At 33.1% G+C, this 20,006-nt stretch overlaps 1 protein-coding gene across 3 annotated transcripts in view; it reads left to right on the plus strand.

The window, feature by feature from the left end:
- The window catches only part of LOC128191847 (myosin-IIIb-like), a 38,017-nt gene that overhangs the window by 15,189 nt on the left and 2,822 nt on the right, over positions 1 to 20,006 (plus strand). Inside the window, exons 7-38 of one of the 3 annotated variants that reach the window (XM_052864174.1) lie at positions 617 to 637; positions 2,061 to 2,126; positions 2,794 to 2,884; positions 3,308 to 3,466; positions 4,094 to 4,210; positions 4,499 to 4,603; positions 4,741 to 4,824; positions 5,286 to 5,436; positions 5,522 to 5,573; positions 5,709 to 5,804; positions 6,064 to 6,175; positions 7,011 to 7,140; positions 7,419 to 7,629; positions 8,186 to 8,330; positions 8,530 to 8,683; positions 8,814 to 8,902; positions 9,243 to 9,372; positions 9,648 to 9,769; positions 10,393 to 10,407; positions 11,827 to 11,939; positions 12,253 to 12,402; positions 12,834 to 12,945; positions 13,157 to 13,319; positions 13,472 to 13,552; positions 13,742 to 13,900; positions 14,475 to 14,659; positions 15,418 to 15,678; positions 15,775 to 15,995; positions 16,203 to 16,271; positions 17,629 to 17,709; positions 18,042 to 18,119; positions 18,917 to 19,346. In XM_052864174.1, the coding sequence (XP_052720134.1) occupies positions 617 to 637; positions 2,061 to 2,126; positions 2,794 to 2,884; positions 3,308 to 3,466; positions 4,094 to 4,210; positions 4,499 to 4,603; positions 4,741 to 4,824; positions 5,286 to 5,436; positions 5,522 to 5,573; positions 5,709 to 5,804; positions 6,064 to 6,175; positions 7,011 to 7,140; positions 7,419 to 7,629; positions 8,186 to 8,330; positions 8,530 to 8,683; positions 8,814 to 8,902; positions 9,243 to 9,372; positions 9,648 to 9,769; positions 10,393 to 10,407; positions 11,827 to 11,939; positions 12,253 to 12,402; positions 12,834 to 12,945; positions 13,157 to 13,319; positions 13,472 to 13,552; positions 13,742 to 13,900; positions 14,475 to 14,659; positions 15,418 to 15,678; positions 15,775 to 15,995; positions 16,203 to 16,271; positions 17,629 to 17,709; positions 18,042 to 18,119; positions 18,917 to 19,346 (4,153 nt within the window). Of the gene's footprint in view, positions 1 to 616; positions 638 to 2,060; positions 2,127 to 2,793; positions 2,885 to 3,307; positions 3,467 to 4,093; positions 4,211 to 4,498; positions 4,604 to 4,740; positions 4,825 to 5,285; positions 5,437 to 5,521; positions 5,574 to 5,708; positions 5,805 to 6,063; positions 6,176 to 7,010; positions 7,141 to 7,418; positions 7,630 to 8,185; positions 8,331 to 8,529; positions 8,684 to 8,813; positions 8,903 to 9,242; positions 9,373 to 9,647; positions 9,770 to 10,392; positions 10,408 to 11,826; positions 11,940 to 12,252; positions 12,403 to 12,833; positions 12,946 to 13,156; positions 13,320 to 13,471; positions 13,553 to 13,741; positions 13,901 to 14,474; positions 14,660 to 15,417; positions 15,679 to 15,774; positions 15,996 to 16,202; positions 16,272 to 17,628; positions 17,710 to 18,041; positions 18,120 to 18,916; positions 19,347 to 20,006 lie in introns of those variants that run through there. The other 2 variants (XM_052864173.1, XM_052864175.1) reach the window with 2 other exon arrangements.

Here is a 20,006-nt window from a genome sequence, read left to right on the forward strand (position 1 = left end):
TGTTCAGGTATGTCATTATAGAGATGTTGGATGTGTTTGGTATTGCTGTACAAATATATCAGAATTTAGATGTTGGTTTTGTCTGGTACTGCTATACAGGTATGTCATCATCAAGATGTTGATTGTGTCTAGTTTCATTGCACAGGTTTGTTAACATGGAGATGTTGGTTGTGTCTGGTTCTTTTGTAAATAAGGTATGTTAGCATGGTGATGGTGCAGATGTTAGGTTCTGGATTGTTTGATGCATCATGTTTTTTATAAACTAATTAAGACAAAATGTGATTAATTAAACTGAAGTTTACATTTTTTCTCCTCAGTAATATTTCATCAAGGAATATCTGTTTTGCTTTTAACTTTTGAACAAACAAGTCTTAGGGTTTGGTTTGCAAGGTATATGAATGAAAGCAGTGCAAGACTTATGAGATTCACAATTTAATCATAGCATGCACAGCAAGATAGTGCATGCCATGCCCTCATCTTCAGCATCAAGCCATCATCCCCATATCACATCAATTAACATACTTTGTTTTGATTTAATAAACTTGTTGATTAGCTTCTTAACCTAGCCTGTGAGAATCTTGTTTGAACCAAGTTTCCTGAATCTTCTCTCATGTAGTCTGTTGAACAAAGACCAGAGGTGAGTTTGGACTATGGCTGTGTAGTCAGCATGCTGCCACGCCGTAGGTCTCTGTTCTTTATGTAGGATATATAATGCTCAGTTTTCTTTTTTTTTTTGAGCCGCATTTTTAATTTTTAATATCATAGCATGCTGCTGCTGCTCTTTCTTTTTTTTTTTCTTATGTGTTTTTTTTTTCTGTGGACTTTTACTTAAATTGTATCACTGTGACCGTTCAATGATCTTTATGTTACTAAATGTATTCAAATATATATTTCACAGTCACTTTGTTGGAGAACCATTTTCAAGAAAAAAGACTTTCTAGATTCCGTTAAAAGAATTTCTCTGTTGATTATAACAATTTTATATGTGAATGCATGACCTTAAATTTTTTTTTTTTAAAGAATTTATACCTAGTATATTTGGTTTAAAATTCTTCGCCCTACAAATATGTTGTATTTTTTGTACATGTAATTGATAAATATTAATATGATTCAGGTATATAATTAAGATGCAAAATAGCTCTGGCACAGTAAATATATTAACAGGCTCTTTCAGAACTCAAATTTATCAATATGTTGGATGGTTACTTTAAAATAGTTTAATATATTACTTTATGATCACTGATTGTATCTATGAAAGTTGTTTTAAAGATTACAGAATACTGTGCATACTGTTTTTGAGTGGCATAGTGAAATTTGCTTCGAATGAGAGGTTTGCAGGTTATATTAAATGTGTACAAAAATTAGATTGATTATTATTAGTTTGTGTGTGGGGTGTTTGAGGGCTTTCTTGATTTATAAATTTTTGCAGCGATTATCAATCCTTTTTACTGTATAGATAAGCTTTAATTAGTTCTCCTCTATTTCTTGTTCTCTAGTTAGAATATGTTTGACAGTTGAATTAGCAATGCTAGTCTAAGAGATGAAGCTATTTCTTTCTTTAAGTACAGAGTGAATTAGTAATCATATGCTGAATTTTAGAGCATAGCATGAAAATTCTATTACATGTATTCTATATTTTCTTTCATTAACAGCTATAAAATATTATCTATTTTAATTCATATCATTATAAATGATTTTTAAATTTTTAAATAATTAAAAAGCTTGACAAAATAAAAAATAGTGCAACTTATTAAACAATGCAGAGATTATAAGTCAATAGCAGATAATGAATTAATTTCTCACCTGATGCCAAGTTCAACATAATTAAAGCATTCAATGGTCCCAATGGTGTTCTTTATTACAATAAGGAAAGCAATTAATTGGATGTTATTCCATGGTATTTGGTTTTCAATAGCCAGATAAGCTATTTATTTCCCTTCTCTCAGCATCAGAAGAATTTTATTCCTGCTACATTTCACGGACTTTCCACATTTCCTGATGTTTTATGTGCTTCCATGCCTTTGTTTTTCTTCATTCAGCAATGTCTTTTGACTTTACAGAAACCCTCAACCTCAGTTTGCGAACCCTGATCGATGGTCCGAGGATTTCAAAGACTTTATAGCTAAGTAAGTATGCAGGAGCTGTATCGATAGGTTTTTCTACATTAATACAGGTAGGAACACATGCAATTGTCAGCACTTCAAGTGAAAGCTTTGGTAGCAGATAGATTAATTTTTCTTTCAAAAAATTATTATCAGGGATAGGCTTTTTGAAATAACAACTTTCTGGATTGTGAGTACCTAATTTTTGTTTGTGAATTTGAAATAAGAAATTTAATGTTAATGAAATCTTTATGTTAATTGACTTTAAAAAAAATCACCTTAAGTATATATTCACGGGATTTGATATTGCAAAAGGGGAATTGCCAGCAATTTTGTCATCTTGACAGTCATTCATGAAATTATGGTAAGAGAAAAATGACATCTTGCTGGGTAAAAATTTATTACTAAAATCGACTTGAAGCATTACATAAGGGTCCTAGTCAGGATATTGTTGCAATAAAATGGTGAAGAGGCTTAATACTGCCATGCAATTTCAGCTAGTGTGCAATAAACTAGCTCTTGTTGTTAAATTTGAGACTTGATGAAGAAATGGCTAGATATTAAACATATATTAAAATACAAATTCTGTTACTGGAAATCATCAGAAGTGTGGGTTAAAATGAGCTCAAGAAGTCTGGTATATATATTATGCTTGATGAATTTGTAAGTCTTTTTTCTATTTCGATTCAAGGTGCTTAATCAAAGACTTTGAAGTGCGTCCATTTACTCATGATCTTCTGCGGCATCCATTTATAGCCAAACTTCCTGACGACACTTCACAGGTAAAATTATCTCACAGGGCAAGATAGATCAAACAACATTATAATCTTGTCCAATACTTAATTTGAATTTTACAAATTTTAAAGGTCATTCAATTTTTCTAATTTTTTAATTTTTCTAAATGTGTTGATTATTGACGGTAATAGCTTTTGTCCTGTCTTCTGCTTCTATGACAATTGTCTGCCCCTCTTTGCATTTTATTTCAAACAAATAATTTGATGTCATGCAGTTTGAGCATTTTAGGCTTAGATACTATGTGTTGTACATGTAATAAATCTTAATTATCATGAGACCATTCAATGGCACACCCATGCCCTTATGAAAATCGACTGCTAGATCAGAGTAATAGTGAAATTTTGTTGCCAATAAAAATGATGTAACTTGGTGTGGTCAGTGCTCCTAAAATATAATATGTTCATTAACAGTTTCGGAAAAGACTTAGAGAACTAACATCCAAAATGGAAACTACGCTGCATGAACCAGAAATCACAGCCAAGAAAGGAAGGCTGAAATCCCGACGAAAATCTCGCAAAGAGAACATCAACACGACTGATGATTTAGCCACCCTGGAGAACTTAGATGAGGTAAATGTGTTCTTTGAACAATGAATAGAAATTATCAGTCATAAGAATAAGATTTAATCCCATTGGTATAAAATGCTTTATGACTTATTTTTGTAATTTTTCATTAATTTATTATCAATTTCATTTATGGATATACATTTGATTTATGTTCCCTTGACTCACTTTGGTTCTTTTGTTCTATGTCATCTATTATGTACATTATAAACTTCTGAGAACCTACAAGGCCTTGCAGACTTAATCAATGGTAACATGTATAAGCAGCTTCTCTTCAGTAATGGAACTTGATCAGTTAATTTTAGGTCTTCTTCCTCTTCATATTGTCCTGGAGGTTATACCTTGTGGTATAATGGGTTATTTTGGGTCTTGAGGCAATTCTTGCTATTGGAGGCAAAAGCGTATGTGACCATAAATGTCCACAAACTGTTTAAAGATCTTTTTAATGGGGAGATTATACAGATCTGACTAGAAATCTGTCTATTGCCCTATTGATGTATTATGTACATGTATGTGAAAGCATTACTCCACTCTCAGACTGTATATATATCTTTAATGTTGTATGGTTGCATGTACAATTTCTAAGACTTTCTTTGATGGTTCACTGCCTAACAATGATGCATTGTCTTTCAGGAAACAATAGTTTCTCAGCTAGACAGTCGATACAGCCAGGGACAGATCTATACCTACATCGGGGATATACTGCTGGCAGTTAATCCCTTCAGACCACTCGTCATTTATACAGAAGAGGTAGTTCAGCCAACACTAATGAAAATGGGGGGTTTTATTGTGTTATATTTTTTGATTTTACTTTTAAGAGTTTTTTTTTCCATGAAAGTTTATTGCATTTCCATTTCAAAACCAACTTTTTAGTATGCCTAAGTAGTCATTTTTCTAGTTGAAAAACTAGTTTTAATAAAACTTTATTTTTTAGTTTCTGATACCTGAATTATATGCATGGATTGCTGGGTGAATTAAAAATCTAAATATATAATTATATGTATATATCATTATATGTATTTTATTTTTGAAAACTAGTACTCTCTGAAATACAAGAATGCGAGCAAGGAAGACAACCCCCCACACATCTTTGCTGTGGCAGACCAATCCTACCAAAGCATGATGCACAACAAGAAGAACCAGGTACAGACTCTGTTTAGTACTTACTAGTACCACCATTGGTTAGCTTGTGTAGCTGTAAGGCAATATATATTAACGACATTGAAATGTAAGATGAAATGATGTAATTTTTGCCTAAAATGATGACGTTTTGGTTTCAGTGTATTGTAATCAGTGGGGAATCTGGGGCAGGGAAAACTGAGAGTGCTAATTTACTGGTGCAGCAGCTGACACAGCTAGGAAAGGTAGGGCTGGGTACCAGCAAACAACACCGAAATGAATAGTATTTCAACACTTCTGTTAAAATTCATGATACATATGTACTGTAATCATATATTGGATATGATGTTTAGAAGGATTGATTTTTCAACAAATTGGCATGGATTTGATTAAGCATATTTCTGAATGAACCCATTTATATACATTATACAAGAGTAATACACATAGTGATTGAATTAGTTTTTAAATTAGTGGAAGATGCTTTACACCAAAAATGCTAAATAGAAAAAGCCAAAATTACATGTAATACCATTTACAGTAAATGAAAATTTTGAAACCTTTTTGTTTTACCTTCTGTCTTTGTGACCTTTTGTCTGCGTTACCTTGTTTGTGATACCTTTTGTTCATGTTACCTTTTGTCTTTGTTACATTCTTTCTGTGTTTTCCTTTGGACTATGTTACCTTTTGTGTATGTTACCTTTTGCAGGCTGCCAACAGAAACTTGGAGGACCGAATTCTACAGGTGAATCCTCTGATGGAGGCATTTGGCAATGCCAAAACTGTCATCAACGATAATTCCAGTCGATTTGGAAAATATCTAGAAATGTTCTTCACCAACAATGGAATGGTTGTCGGAGGTATGGCATATCTGCTTGCTAGTACTTCAATAAACTCCATGTTATAAAAGAATAATTGTCATTAAAATTTTATCTTTCTTTGCAGCTAAAATCACGGAATACCTGCTAGAGAAGTCTAGAGTTATATCGCAAGCAATGTAAGATAATTTATTTTACTGGGTTTTTGCCTAATGCTAGATTGTATTTTTTTTCACCATTAAACATAATTGCATTTCAAGATTTTATTGTATTCTGCATCCAGGGTAGTGTACTGGTATATGTATTTTTTGCAGAGGGGAGCAGAATTTCCATGTGTTTTACTATATATACAATGGACTGAGTCCTTCAGAAAGAGCAGAATACAACCTCAAGGAGAACACAAGATACAGGTAATTCATCATTTTGTTATATATACTATATGTTAGTTCATTTTGCATGTATTTTTTTTTATTCAATATCTGTAGCTTTATATAGGTATTACTTTGAGATAGATTTGTACATTCAAATGTTATCATCATACTTCCATTTTTATAATGATAATATTCAAACAAAAATTCTTCATATGAGAGTTATAAACAATGAAAAGATTAGGTGGTTATTCTTTCAAACCCATCATAAATCTTCACATCAAACCTGCAATTTTTGTAGATACATTGATGAGTATTCCAGTCAAAATCCAGATGTCTCTTCATTGTCCGTCAACCGGGTCAAGTTCAAGGCCATAGAGCACTGCTTTGACATCATTGGATTTAAACCAGAGGTAAGCCTTTTAGGTTTATTCAAAATACCATATTATCATCATTGGTAATAAACAGGATGTATACAAGTACTTTTGGTCTGATTTACTTTTTCAGCACCAAATAGAAATCAAAGTACTGAAGAACTGACGGGAGTTGATTTTGTCGATGTTTATTTATTTTAAAATCAATGATATGTTATTTTGCATGACAAGACACAAGTACATGTAGTTTCTCATTTGAGTTACGCACATTTTTATAATATGAATTTTTAGGCTTTTTCAACAAGAATGTCGAGAAACCTCCATATGAATTATGTTAAATAATATTTAAAGATAGAATTAATTCAATCAAACTATGTATCAGTAATAGAAATATTTCTCGAAAATTGTATGGATCCAAGCAATATTGAACTCTAGTCTCGTTCAACCAAACGCTCGGCTGACGTTCAACCAAACGCTCGGCTGACACCGTAAATTTCTGACAAGGATTTACGGAGACAGCCGAGCGTCGAGTTGAACGAGACTATATTGAACTCTGGCGTAGGAATACATACGACTACAAAAAATATTTAAAATGTTCTTACCATTTAAAATCTGACTATTTTCAAGGTATTTATAAATAAGTTTCCTTGAAAAACAATGCTTTAGCATACATTACATCGAATTCATCAATTATTTTCAAGAACTAAGTCTTGTCAGCAGCAGTGATTTGTGCCAAGGTCCAAACACTGTTTCACTTTCGGTTTGTCTGAGTAACTGCATAGGAGAGTTGATTAAAATCAACTCCCAAAAATCTAATCTATGATGCCAGTGGTTGTTTTTACATTCTAATGTTCACATGATTTATATTTCACAGGAAGTAAAGGCAGTATACAGTGTGATCTGTGCAATATTACATACGGGTAACATAGACTTTGATGAGAAAGAAACTACTGACCATAAAGGGGATGCCTGTGTAATCACCAACATGGACCTTGTCAATACCAGTAAGTGCACCGATCTTTCTATGTCTTGTAGTACTTCCAGTACTTTGATTATTTTTGTTGAGATTTTTATCCAGGTTTGAATTTAATGTACTGATTTTGTAAAACAGGCTTTGCTTACTAGCTAATACAAGTATATCATTTAGAATCTAAATCAAAAGTTGCATGAAAGCAGTGCTTCTGTAATCAGACTCACTATTTTACAATGGTGCTGAAGTGAACACAATTCTTGTTCTTGTCATTTGAGTCTGATTATTGTGTTTCAACTTTCTACTCGCTAGTTTCCCATTTACTTGGAATTCCTGCCATTGACCTTGTGGAGTCCTTGACAACGACAGGAATGGTCGCTCGAGGAGAGCTCATTGTAAGAGATAACTCTGTCCCTGAGGCCATTGATGCCAGAGATGCCATGGCGAAGGCTCTCTATGGTCGATTATTCAGCTGGATTGTAAATCGCATCAACAGTCTTCTGAAACCAAGCACGATGGGAAGGTAAGCTAATTAAATATAGCCTGTTTTTTTTTGCAAATAATACAAGATCGGTATATGCCATTATCCACGTTAACCTGAAAGTGATTTGTAATACTATGGTTTCATTAGTATTTGTGGGCATCAATTTTTGCTGATTTAATGAAAATTACTATTTTAAGGATGCATAATTTTTTTGGACAATAATCTTACCAAGTAGATTCTTTGTCATGTATCTTACTTTGTTAAACATGTCAATTAAAATATTGTTGATCACAGCAAAATCTACATGAAATTAGTCTTAAATGCATATTGATGAAACCACAGTATATGTTTAATGGTTCTATTTTTACATATACTTCAAAGAAATTTAATAACATATTTATATGATCTTTTTCTTTTGATTTATAATTACCTATTTACAGTCGTGCATCTTGAAGTTCAGTTATAAAACTTGTTAATCTCCTTCACTTTCCATTATCCATATCTCAGACTGTGAATTTCAGATAACAATTAAAAATATATAAACTCTTTAATTCTTTGTTCCTTATTGTTTTGTTGTTTATCTTGCTGTTTACAGAGACGACAATCAGCCCATTATCGGATTGTTGGATATCTTTGGATTTGAAAACTTTCCCAAGAACTCCTTTGAACAACTCTTGATCAATATTGCTAATGAACAAATCCAATATTACTTTAATCAACATATCTTTGCATGGGAACTGGTAACTATATACTTTGAAAATTTGGTAGCAGTATTAGATTACAATAAACATCAAATCACAGTAAATAGAGTACCCGTAGTTCTTCTGTTTCACCACTGCATTTAATTCTAAACAGACATAGGAATCAAACACTTATGTTGTGTGTATATTTTATAAGATATATCAATAATTTTACTCATGATATTTTGTACAATTTCAGCAAGAGTATCGGGGGGAAGGTTTGGAAGGAGTCAACATATCGTTCGTAGACAACCGCCCCCTGTTGGACATGTTTTTGATGAAGCCTCTGGGGTTACTGGCCTTGCTGGACGAGGAAAGTCACTTCCCAAAGGCAACAGACATGTCCCTTGTTGGTAAGGGAAACTCTTTTATCTCCACCGAAAATAGTGAATGTCAACTTTCCTTTAAAAAAGAGGAATTTTTTTTTTAAGATGAGATTTTTGCTTTGCACTCTTTCATTTTCCTTTTCTTTATTTATTTCAGAAAAATTCCATAAGAACATTCAAAATAACAACTACAGCAGACCAAAGGGAAATAACCTCACCTTTTCTATAGACCACTATGCTGGCACGGTATAAGAATTTTGTAAAGAATTTATCCTTGACTGTTTTCTTGTCTAGTTCTTTATTACAACCATTTTAGTTTGAGCTAGATCGCTATCAATCAGGACATTAAAAATACTGGTAGCTTCTTCTCTTCTTAGTAAGTCAAATTTGTACAAAATTCATTTAAACTCTTCAGTTCCATATTATTCAATGAAGTTCTAAAAAGCACAAAAGAAAACAAAAATCCAATTAGATTTTTACTTCGTTATTTTAACTACAAGGTCTGGTTCCAGTTTGATTTTAGTATAACTGCATGAAAGATCATGGTGTACTTATATCACTGTGGTATGCTTACTTATCTCTCCAGGTGGTGTATGATGCGATGGGGTTCTTGGAAAAGAACCGAGACCGGCTCCCCGGGGATGTGGTCAGCATGCTGCGTGCTTCTAAGAATGAGGTCATTCGGTCACTGTTCAGTACCCCCCTCACAAAGACAGGTAAATCACTGTTCAGTACCCTCCTCCCAACGACAGGTAATACGGTTGTATAATGAAGGGGAAGTAAGAGAATTAAAAGACAGAAAGGGTGATACACTCAGTTAAAATTAATATGTCTAATCAACTGACAAACGTACACTGTAAGATTAGGTTTGTATTAACAATACCGAAGCAAAACGTCTATAGAATTCGAATTTTGAGGACACTTACATTAGTTTAGCAGGGATTAACTGTAAAACCTATAGCAAACTAGATTTGCAAAACTTATATTTCAGGAAATCTAGCAGATGGCACTATCAGATCCAGTCGACAAACTCCAGCCAGTTCTCCTGGGACATCTGGACCAATCCAGATCATGTCCTACAACTCCAAATCCTCCAGCATGGGAGGAAGTCGGGTAAGGATTCAACCAATCATACTGTAGCATGAAAACCCAATTGTCAAGAGAAGCCAATGAAATTGATTCGTAGTGTTGCCATTTAAGTTCTCCCTGAAAAGAATTCACAGTTTGTATTGTTTGTATGATACACAGAGTATTACTCCCTTGATTTTATTTATGTTTGAGATATAGAACAAAGAGAGTATATATATATATGTAAAATAAATTCTTTAATTATTAGTATCACAGTGAGATATTTTCAAACCACAAGAAATCTATTATTAATTATCTAAGCTAAAAAGAATAGAATGGATATTCATATGTTAATATATTGATGTAAATGCATCTTTATTTTCAGTCAACATTGTTTTGAAGTATTAATGATGACAAATCAAAACAATATCTTTATTTGAATGATAATTAATTGATGAATATCAAATATGATAAAATAATAAGGCTTGATTAATGATGTGTTCAAATTAAGAAAAACATGCATTTACCGGTATGAATTATTTGAATGTTTGTTATAAAAAAAATTCTAATGGTGTATTTCCTTTCAACCTACATGTAGCTTGATTTTTTTTCATAGCCATTCACAGAATGTTATTAAGTCTTGCTTTTTGAACACACTATATTTGCAGATCTATGGTGCTCTTGTAAGTAATGGCATGAATTCATTGCCATTCAAACATATTCGTCATCCTGATTTTGTTTGTTGCTGCATTGAATTTCGCACTAAATATATAACAAACTCAAAAGCTTTGTGGTAAACTCTCAGTTTCATTATAAGTGTTTTTCATTTCTATATAATCACCTACCATTCATATGCTGACTAATGATCAAACAGAAATACAAAAAATCTAGATTGAGTGTGTTTTGTGCAATGTTGAATTATCTGATTATGTTTATGCATAAACACTTAAACTTTTAAGCTCTATATATTTACTTATGAACTTCATTGTGGAGACAGAATGCATGCAAGTTTTCATCATTATAATAAAGTCTATTAAATAAAACTATCTGTATGTACTGCAGTTATAATGGGTATGATTGATTTTTTTTAAAATAAATTCATAGAATAAATATATGTATATGTAGATAGCAACATGTAAATATGACAGTTAAGTTTACATGTTATTTATAAATATGAAGTACAAATGAACTAATTTTAAACACAATATTTTACTTACCGGAACTTCATTATTAGCCACAAATAAATCTGTTAAGATATCTTCCAAACTTTATCCATATCATCTCATGTAAATAGGAAGAGTCTTCAATATAAATCTCAATTGACAGATCGAGGCATCACAAACCACATACAGATCAATCAGTTATCCTTTTTACAGAGATTAGTAATAGTGATAGTTCACTTTTTAGTCTTAATAAATCTATTCCTTTAATAAATGTCTTGATATATGCACTTAAGAGTAGTGAATATTAAATTGCTCTCAGTAATTATAGATAAGTTTTCCTTTTTTTAAATCAGAAATCTTTATTTTATGTTGTTCTGTACTTTCAATTCAAATTTTTAAAATCAAATTTAGAATGATTTACTATATATTTCTCATACACACTTGTTTGAAACTTAACCCAAAACTTTAATAATCTTTTTTATCCTTTTAGATAGTTAGGATAGTTTATTCAACTTAAATGCATGTACATGTATAAATAAAAATTTTATATCTGTGATAATGGAAACTCGTCCGTTCTTGCAACAAGATTTTTACTCAGTAAGAAATTGCATGAATGAAAAAATTCTTTGGAAAAAGTATATCTACAGTGTTCTTATTACAATTTTTAAAAGGTAATATTTCATCAAAATTTGATTTATAGGTACAGTGTCACTAACATGTGGCATAATAAACTATATGTATATGTACCAGTATTTGGCTTTCTGTCTGTTGGTGATCGAGCTATACAATGTTTATCTTAAGAATGTAACAGGGAAGGTGGTGTTGAAAGCTACTAATCTTAATGTCACGTTTTAGTGTAAATTTTTCTTAATTCTTGATTTCTGTCTTTTCTGTTCTTCTGACATAATTTTGATCAGTTTGATGCTTTGTTTCATCCAGGGGTCAGGATCCACCAGTATGACCAAAATTCAGCAGACGGTGGCGACCTATTTTCGATTCTCCTTGATGGATCTGCTGGCCAAGATGGTGGCGGGCTCTCCTCACTTTGTTAGGTCAGTCTCTAAATGAGGACCCCTATGAATCCAAAAAAAAGTCTGAGATGACAAAGAGGAAAAGTAATGTATTGGGGGGTTTTTTCAAAATAAAAGAAAATCCAAGTATTGTAATTTCTTGAAATATTGTTTGTAAACTTTAAGAATTTTGTTGAAGATGTACCACAAAATTATCAGAATCTGCTAGAAGTCTTTATTTAATACCATGAAATTATGTCTTTAATACTTTGTATTTGTAACAACAATGTGACTATATACCTTTAAGTATCCCTTTCTATATCATTAATAAGTTGTAATATTGTGCGTTTTGTAGATGCATTCGTCCTAATGAACAGAAGCTTCCTGATGACTTTGAGCCTGATAAAGTGACCACACAGCTCCGTTACACGGGGGTCCTGGAAACGACACGCATTAGGAGGGAGGGCTACTCCCATCGCATTCCTTTCGGAGAATTTCTCAAAAGGTTACCTACTTCACTCATACCAAATTAAATGATTTTCCAGATTAACAAAAAAATAAGCTGTCAAACATTGACAAATGAATTTAATTAACTACAAGTTAAGCAACTTTATGCATTGCATTTTAATACAGGTAATACAGTGCACCATAATTTCATGCACATAAGTTCTACAAAGAAAAACACAGATAGACTCTACTATTTTTCCTTATACATTTTCAAATATCTGCCTTCAATATTTAATCTAATGTGAGTTTAATTTGTCTGCATACATTATTGGCAGCATCTTGCTCTCTGCCAAACTAAACTTCTTTAAATTTCGATTCTTGCTGGGGATTGTTGAAGGGTGTGGGTATCAGATGAATACAAATACATTTACTAATTACATTAATATATCAACAAACAGGATTTACAGGTTTCTGTGTTATGTGTTTCAGGTACTCCATGTTGGCCTTTAGGTGGGACGAGAAGGTGGAGCATACTCGAGACTGCTGCTTCACCCTGCTGGACAGACTCAACATGTCCATGTACCAGCTCGGCAAGACCAAGGTATGTACAGGCAGTGGTTTTGACATGACACAGTGATGAGTTCATGGGTTCTGAATTTTTACATGTGAGTTTATTGGTGAGGTCCACAGGTACTGTATACTTGTATGTAACTGTAGATAAAAGTGAATAGACTTGTATAAGAATGGGAAACCTTTGATAATCATAAGGAATATTTCTATACATATGATTTACATACAAACTTTGTTTACAGGTTTTTCTGAAGTACTACCATGTGGAGCAGCTAGCTAGATTGTATGAGCAGAGAAACAAGAAGATTACGTGTATACAGGCCACCGTTCGGCGGTTCCTGGCCATTAATCAATTCCACAGACTCAAATGGCAGAGGGAGAAAGCTGTGACCAAAATTCAAGCATGTATGTAATGTGTTTTAATTTCATTTTGTAAAGTTAATGTGAGTTTTTTCCAAATGTTAAAAGGTTGTTTGAATTGGTTTTTTTATAAGGCAAAGTAATATTTTCATGGTTAAAAATTTGAGATTCATGAGGATGCCATTATTTTTTTTCAGGTATAAGGACATATTTAGCAAGAAAGCAGTACAAAAAATTGTATATTGCACAGAAAACTTCAGCTGTTCAACTACAAAAAGGTAAGTTTGTGTACAATATTTTATTTGCAGTTAGAATTTTTGTGAGGTAAATATACTTGTACATATAGTTTGAATTACTAGCATGATTTTGGGGAAAACTTTAAGAATCCCAATTTTGCAGAATTGTTTACCAGATACCGATATTGAACTAAACATAACACTAATTTTTTGCATTTGATTGGTCAATAGTGTTTAGGGGATATATGGTGAGAAAGAAAATGAAACCAATGATTGAGGAGAGGAAAAAAGCAGCTACTACAATACAGGCCAGAATCAGGGGCTACTTTGTCAGGAACAAACAGAAAAAGTCACAAAAGGAACAGGAGAGTGCTCTCAAAATCCAGAGAGGTACGAACAGTGGTATTATCGAGAGTGACGGGAATTATATCCCTTGAATGTTGCTGATAATTCTTTTTTAAATTATATTACCTGAACAATATTAGGAATAAATTGATAACATGTGACAGATTCTCAAATTTTTGTTTTTTGAAGACAAGGAAATGGGTGAGACTTGTTGTAGCCCAGTGATGTGAAATCTCTGCTAGTGTTCTACTGTCAGACTCTCTCAGTGTTCAGATCTTCAATCTCTTAATTACTGTCCCTGTCTTTTACATCTCTTGAACAAAATCTTAATCTCAAAATGTCAAACCAAACATTAACCTTCTTTGTAAATGAAATGAATCTCTCATACATCTTTGTTGAAGTTTCCTTTGTTAAAGAAGTTTTTGAAACATTGACTGTGCAGAACTTAGTCATAGAAATTGTAGTTAGTGCAGCAAACATTTAAGCTTTTTGGATTGTTATTTTGACATGCTGCAAAATTGTTTTGCTTGATCTCTCATTTAATCAATTAATATGAATCCTAAGCCAAGCATTAATAGAAGCAAGATTATGTAAAACTCTATTATGACAATTTTTACAGCCTTCCGTTCCCACAAAGCAAAGAAGGCCAGCAAGAAGGAGCAAGCCCTGAGGCAGGGAGACAGAGAAGGGGCGGCGGTCCTCATACAGAGCTATGTACGGATGTGGCAGACCAGAGTCAAGTACCTGAAACTTCAGGACTTCAAATTCCAGAAGGAAGTGCAACTCAGCTTATTTGCCCAACAGGTAAATCAAAGCTAAAGTGAATAGCATTTCAGGTCAAAAATAGAATGTACCTGTAACTCAGGTAGTATCATGCAGAGACAAAAATAACAGAGATTGGCAGCTGATCGAAATCTCGCGAAATCCCGCAGTCCCTATTGTAAAGTGTTCCCAATTTAAATCAGTATATCTTTCTAATAAACAATTATATCGAAATATAAACAGCTTAAACCTACTACCAAAACATTCAAAATATTATATTTTCATGAGTTTATGTCATATAAACAATATTAAAAGATGAGTTTTAGGAGGCAGTTGGCTACCCGCCGTCCGAGATTTCGCCGATGTTTTATAGCTGATCAATATATTTTCTATATATATCAATCTTATTTTTCAAATTTTTTGTTTCAAAAATGTCTAAAACCTATGCACACTTTTCATTTAAACAATATACTTTTGGATTAAGATCATCATCTAAGTAAGGTTGGTCCCGTACCATTTTTCAACAACAAAAAATGCTAATGGCGGTGTTGCCAATCTCTGTTATTTATGTCTCTGTATCTGGTGAGAATAACTGCATTACATATAGTTTTTAAATTAATCGGACAAACTCGCTTTATCATATGATGAATTGGTAATATAAAAAAAAGATAAAGAGGTAATTAATCAGAATTTCAGAATTGTTTTTGAAATGAAAATGTAATTAGTATGTATTAGTATTTTATATTATGATAAGCAATTACTTTGTCATAAGATACTTCATCTCATTCATCTTTTAAAAGGTTGAGTTGTACAATAAGGAGAAGTTAGACATTTTAATGAGGAACAATTCCCCAGTGCACTCACCTTCAAGCAAACCCAGCAATGAAGATACAGCAATTTATGCTCAGCCCCAGAAAAGAAGAGCCCCACCTCCTCCCATAGCTCCCGCCAAAGTAGAGAAACCCCCTCCTGATGTGGGAGAGGAGAGACTGGACCACATGAAGAAAATGAAAGAACTCAAACCTGTGATGCCCACTCTGGAGACTAATTACTATGATCAGGTAATAGCTACCTGCAGTTTAGAGATGTAGTGTAGACTAGAGTTGTCCCTCTTTTTTGTGTCTATAGTGGGTTTTTTCTGATCCTTGTTTTTACAGATAAATGGAGTTAAAAGTCCTGTTGTGAATGGATACCATGATGAAGAAGAGGTGAACGCGACTCCTCAGCAACCTGCTGAGGCTCCTCAAACTAAGAAGAAGGAGGAAATTAGGCATGAGGCTGTTCCTGAGTCCTCAGTGAGGAAGGATAGCCCTGTATTGATAGTGAAGGCAGAGGTTCATCCTCAACCTCAGTTGCCAGATCACCTCAAGAAGCGAGGGTAGGGATTTCTGGCAAGAAAAAAAAACTTTAAATGACAAATACAGTGAAGTTCAATGAAATTTTACTGATAATTTTGTTTTTGTATAAAAACTTTGGAATGAAAGAAGTTGAGATTTAAAAACATACCTTTGACTGTAATGTTTATAAATTGCCTGTATATTGTGAATGATGTAATATTAATGCTAATTATCATTTCATTATACAGAGAAGGAAAAGAATTGATGAAACCAGAGAACAGCAGCTATTATGATCAGTTTTCTCAACCCTTAAAGAGGTAATTAAGAATAATAATAGGATTATTTCTCATAGTCAACTCAACTCATGTGAAATATTTTCAACAAGTCAAAGCTTAATAACTTACATTATGCAGGTAAGAGCAAACGTGCATCATGGCAATTTAGAAATTCAATGCATATTGTGTGTGACATGTTTTCCCCTTGATGTTTTCTGAAAACTATTGTTAATGATAAAATTGTTAACTACGAGGGTCAATCAAAAAATACGAAGACTTTTGTCATAGCTATGTTACTTAACGTCATATCATTACTAAATTTGGTAGACATAATTTAACAATAGTTTCAAACAATTTGCAAGAAAAAAAGTTAATAAATTCCTTTATTTCTAAGAATTATTTAGAATCTAATCCTGCAAAAACGAGGTCACAGCGCACGGTCAAAATTTGTGTTATGTCAACAATAAACCATATAATGTTGAAAGTAATATCTCTATAAATTGGGCTTAAAACCAAACAATATTGAAACCTCAAATTAAGTTTTGTCTTGGTATTCTATGTTCCAAATAATGACGGGATATATTGTTTTGTCGAACAGATATTAGTAACTAAAGACAGATAGTCCTCTTTAGAATTGACTAAAAACATCGACGTCGCCGGACGTCACGGCGCAACGAGAGGTACAAACAAAATGGATTTAACCCAGGAAAAAGCCGACACAAGCTGTAAAAATGCTCAATGGTGCAAAAAATAACACAACAATTATTTGCAAGTTTGTATTTAACTGTAATAAATTTTGTGGGGTGGTGGTAATTGTATTTTGAATGTAAAACAGTCCGAAAGAGAGTAGAATATCTGTAAATATTTGGTCAAAAAATAAAAAATGTCAACCGACGTTCAGGGTTATCGTTACTGTAAACCAAGAGAAAGAAGGTTAGAAAATGAAAACTTTGAAGAACTAACTTATGATTCTCGAACAAATGTGTGCAAATAAGATGTTAAGTGGTTCAGAGCAATTTTAAATTGTAAGGAGAAAGGCACAAGAGACTAAGCGTGATATGAAGATGGGGTTTATCTATAAACTGTGTGTGTTTAATATTGACGTCATGTTTTGAACGTTACCGTGCGCCGTGGTGACAAAACATGTTGTTTTTAAAAAGGGGTAACAAAAATACCGTTTCATCAAATGGACTAAAACTTCGCATATCAATAACATAAGTGTTGGTGCACAGATTAATCTGTTAAATATGACTTTCATGAAAAAATATATGATATACAGCCACATTGTCTTCGTATTTTTTGATTGACCCTCGTAATCTTGCATAATTGAAAAAAAAAAATGATGACTTCCTTTAGCAGACAGGTACATGTATTGAGATTCCAAAATTTCATTCAACAGTTCCTATGAGGTTCCCAAAGACCAGGTGATTGACTGGGACATTCCTTTGGTGGAAGCGCACAACCAGAGTTTTAGAGACAGGTACGGCAGGCTTTTTAAACAAGTGTTGCCTGAGAAACTAAGCAAAACTTTTTGGCTCATACACTACACCCAGAGCCTATGATGCATATCACATAATGATTGGCCATATTGGTTCATCGTTAGTTCATAGTATGAGAGGGATTGTAAGAGCAAGGAAGCATGTTGTATATATAATAATATATTCCTATTGTATCACAACCAATATTCAATTGGTTATGTTATTTCTATTATAATATGTTCAGTTATAATGAAGCATAAAGGAGCAACGCCTTATCAAAGAACTATTGTATGCAAGGGAGTTGTTGGTGTTATTGTAAATCTCATATTTATAGAAGAAAACCCAAAGCTGGAACTGAAGAGTTTGAAAGGACAAGAGCAGCAAGGAGTATTGCTGAGGCAATTCTAGCTAAGTTAGTGGTTTGATGGCACTGTAATACTTTGTGGTTTGGTGTGTGTGTGTTCTAAATATTAATGCTTGTATAAATGGTGTTTTGAAATATTCTAAACCATCGTAGTTTCGGACTGTCTCAAACTTTGCTTAGTTTACAGTACCTTGCCAGACTCTGGTATTTTAGAATCTCAACTAATCAATGTTAAATCATCTGATAAATTGAATGTTGGTTTAGGGTTTTGTTGCACTTACAATTTTTGAAATTAAATGTTGGTTTAGGGTTTATTGCACTTAAGATTTTTGAACTGAATCATTTTTTTGTGGTATCTTGCTTTGCAATATGAAGAAATTGATGTAGTGGTGTCACTGGTGTGCTTGCAGCAATTTTCTATAGGTGGCAAAAGGGTTTAAAAAGAAGAAGAAACATGTATAATCCTTACTTATTTTTCATATATTTCAGACTAGTATTGTGTATTGTGTTACCTTCATTAACCAATTTAAGCTAAAAGTTGCTTTAGATGTTTGTGAGGTTTTACATATATTAAGTTCTATTTGTGCACATAGTATTGACTGCTTTCAGTAGTTTTCACATGACAGAAAGATTTTGATTTTACTCAAGCAATCAAAATTTTCTTCATATAAAGATATGGTTTTGGTTTTGTACACTCTTCACTCCTACCTGTTCTGAGAAGGCATTCAGTAAAGGTACCTGGATAAAAAAAAAAAATTGGCATCTATATATATACACATGTAGTCAGAAATTTTTGGCAGCAAACTAGTTTAGGAATTATCAGATTATCATTATTTTTTTTACAGTGGATCTCTTACCAATGGACAACAATCAATGTCAGGGATCAGTAAGGATCCAGCCTCCTTCAGAGAAGAGTTCTATAAGGAGAGTAACAGGCAGGAAATGGTGAAGACACTAGAGAGACAAGTCAGCAATAGTTCTGTAGGACAGTGGAACCACAGACAGAGACAAGATGGGGAACAAGAAAGGGATGGTGTCCTCCAGCCTCCTGTCCCTCCCCCCGCTCCCCCACCCCCTCCCCCCATGAAACGGGATCCTCCCACATTCTTCATTCCTCCACCCCCTACAGACCCCCCTCCTCCCATTCCTACCAGTGTTACACCTCCGTTTTCTATTGAAATTCCTCTGACCAATGGAAACCCCCCAATGAACAATGGTATTCCCAATGGTGTTGCCTCCCCCACAGCATTGGCCAAAGTCAAGTTCCAGCTGTAAGTCCTCCCTTGTTATTGTCTATGTTCGAAGGACCTGTAACAAAATAAATCAAAATTGAATCATTGAATTATTTTAGTAAGGAAACTACATGTTTGGTTTTTTTTCCTCTTTATTCATGTTACAGGTCCTATGTTTAATGTCTTTATAAAATATGTTTCCTTTCCTTTGTATTTATATTATTTGTTTATTTTAATGGATATTTTGAATGTTTTTAAGTTGATCAGTTTAAATTAAACATTTGACCGAAAATGTAATTGTGCCAATATCATCTTTTTAATTTTTTGAAGTTAATTTTATATTCTGTAATTAGCATTGGTTTTAGATATCGATCAATTGAAAGATAAGAGGTTGTCTGAGAGTAATGTGATCATGGATATTTCCACATTTTTTATTTTGCAAATCGAAAGTGAAACAAACCTTCAAATAGCTAATAGATTTATAAATATGATTCAGACCCAACTGTCTAAAACCAAAATACACTGTCACACAAAAATCTAAATATTTAAACAGAATCTGAGGTTTAAGGAACTGAGTTGAGTAGTTTCAAAATATGGGTGACAATTGGGCCTTATATATGGAAGTTTGTTAGTATGCATTTGAGTATCTGTTTTTATACTCTCTTTGTGGTTGTTTAGTGTAAACTCACTGTGCATGGAATAT

Source organism: Crassostrea angulata, chromosome 7 (genome assembly GCF_025612915.1).
Source record: "Crassostrea angulata isolate pt1a10 chromosome 7, ASM2561291v2, whole genome shotgun sequence".
NCBI lineage: Eukaryota > Metazoa > Mollusca > Bivalvia > Ostreida > Ostreidae > Magallana > Magallana angulata.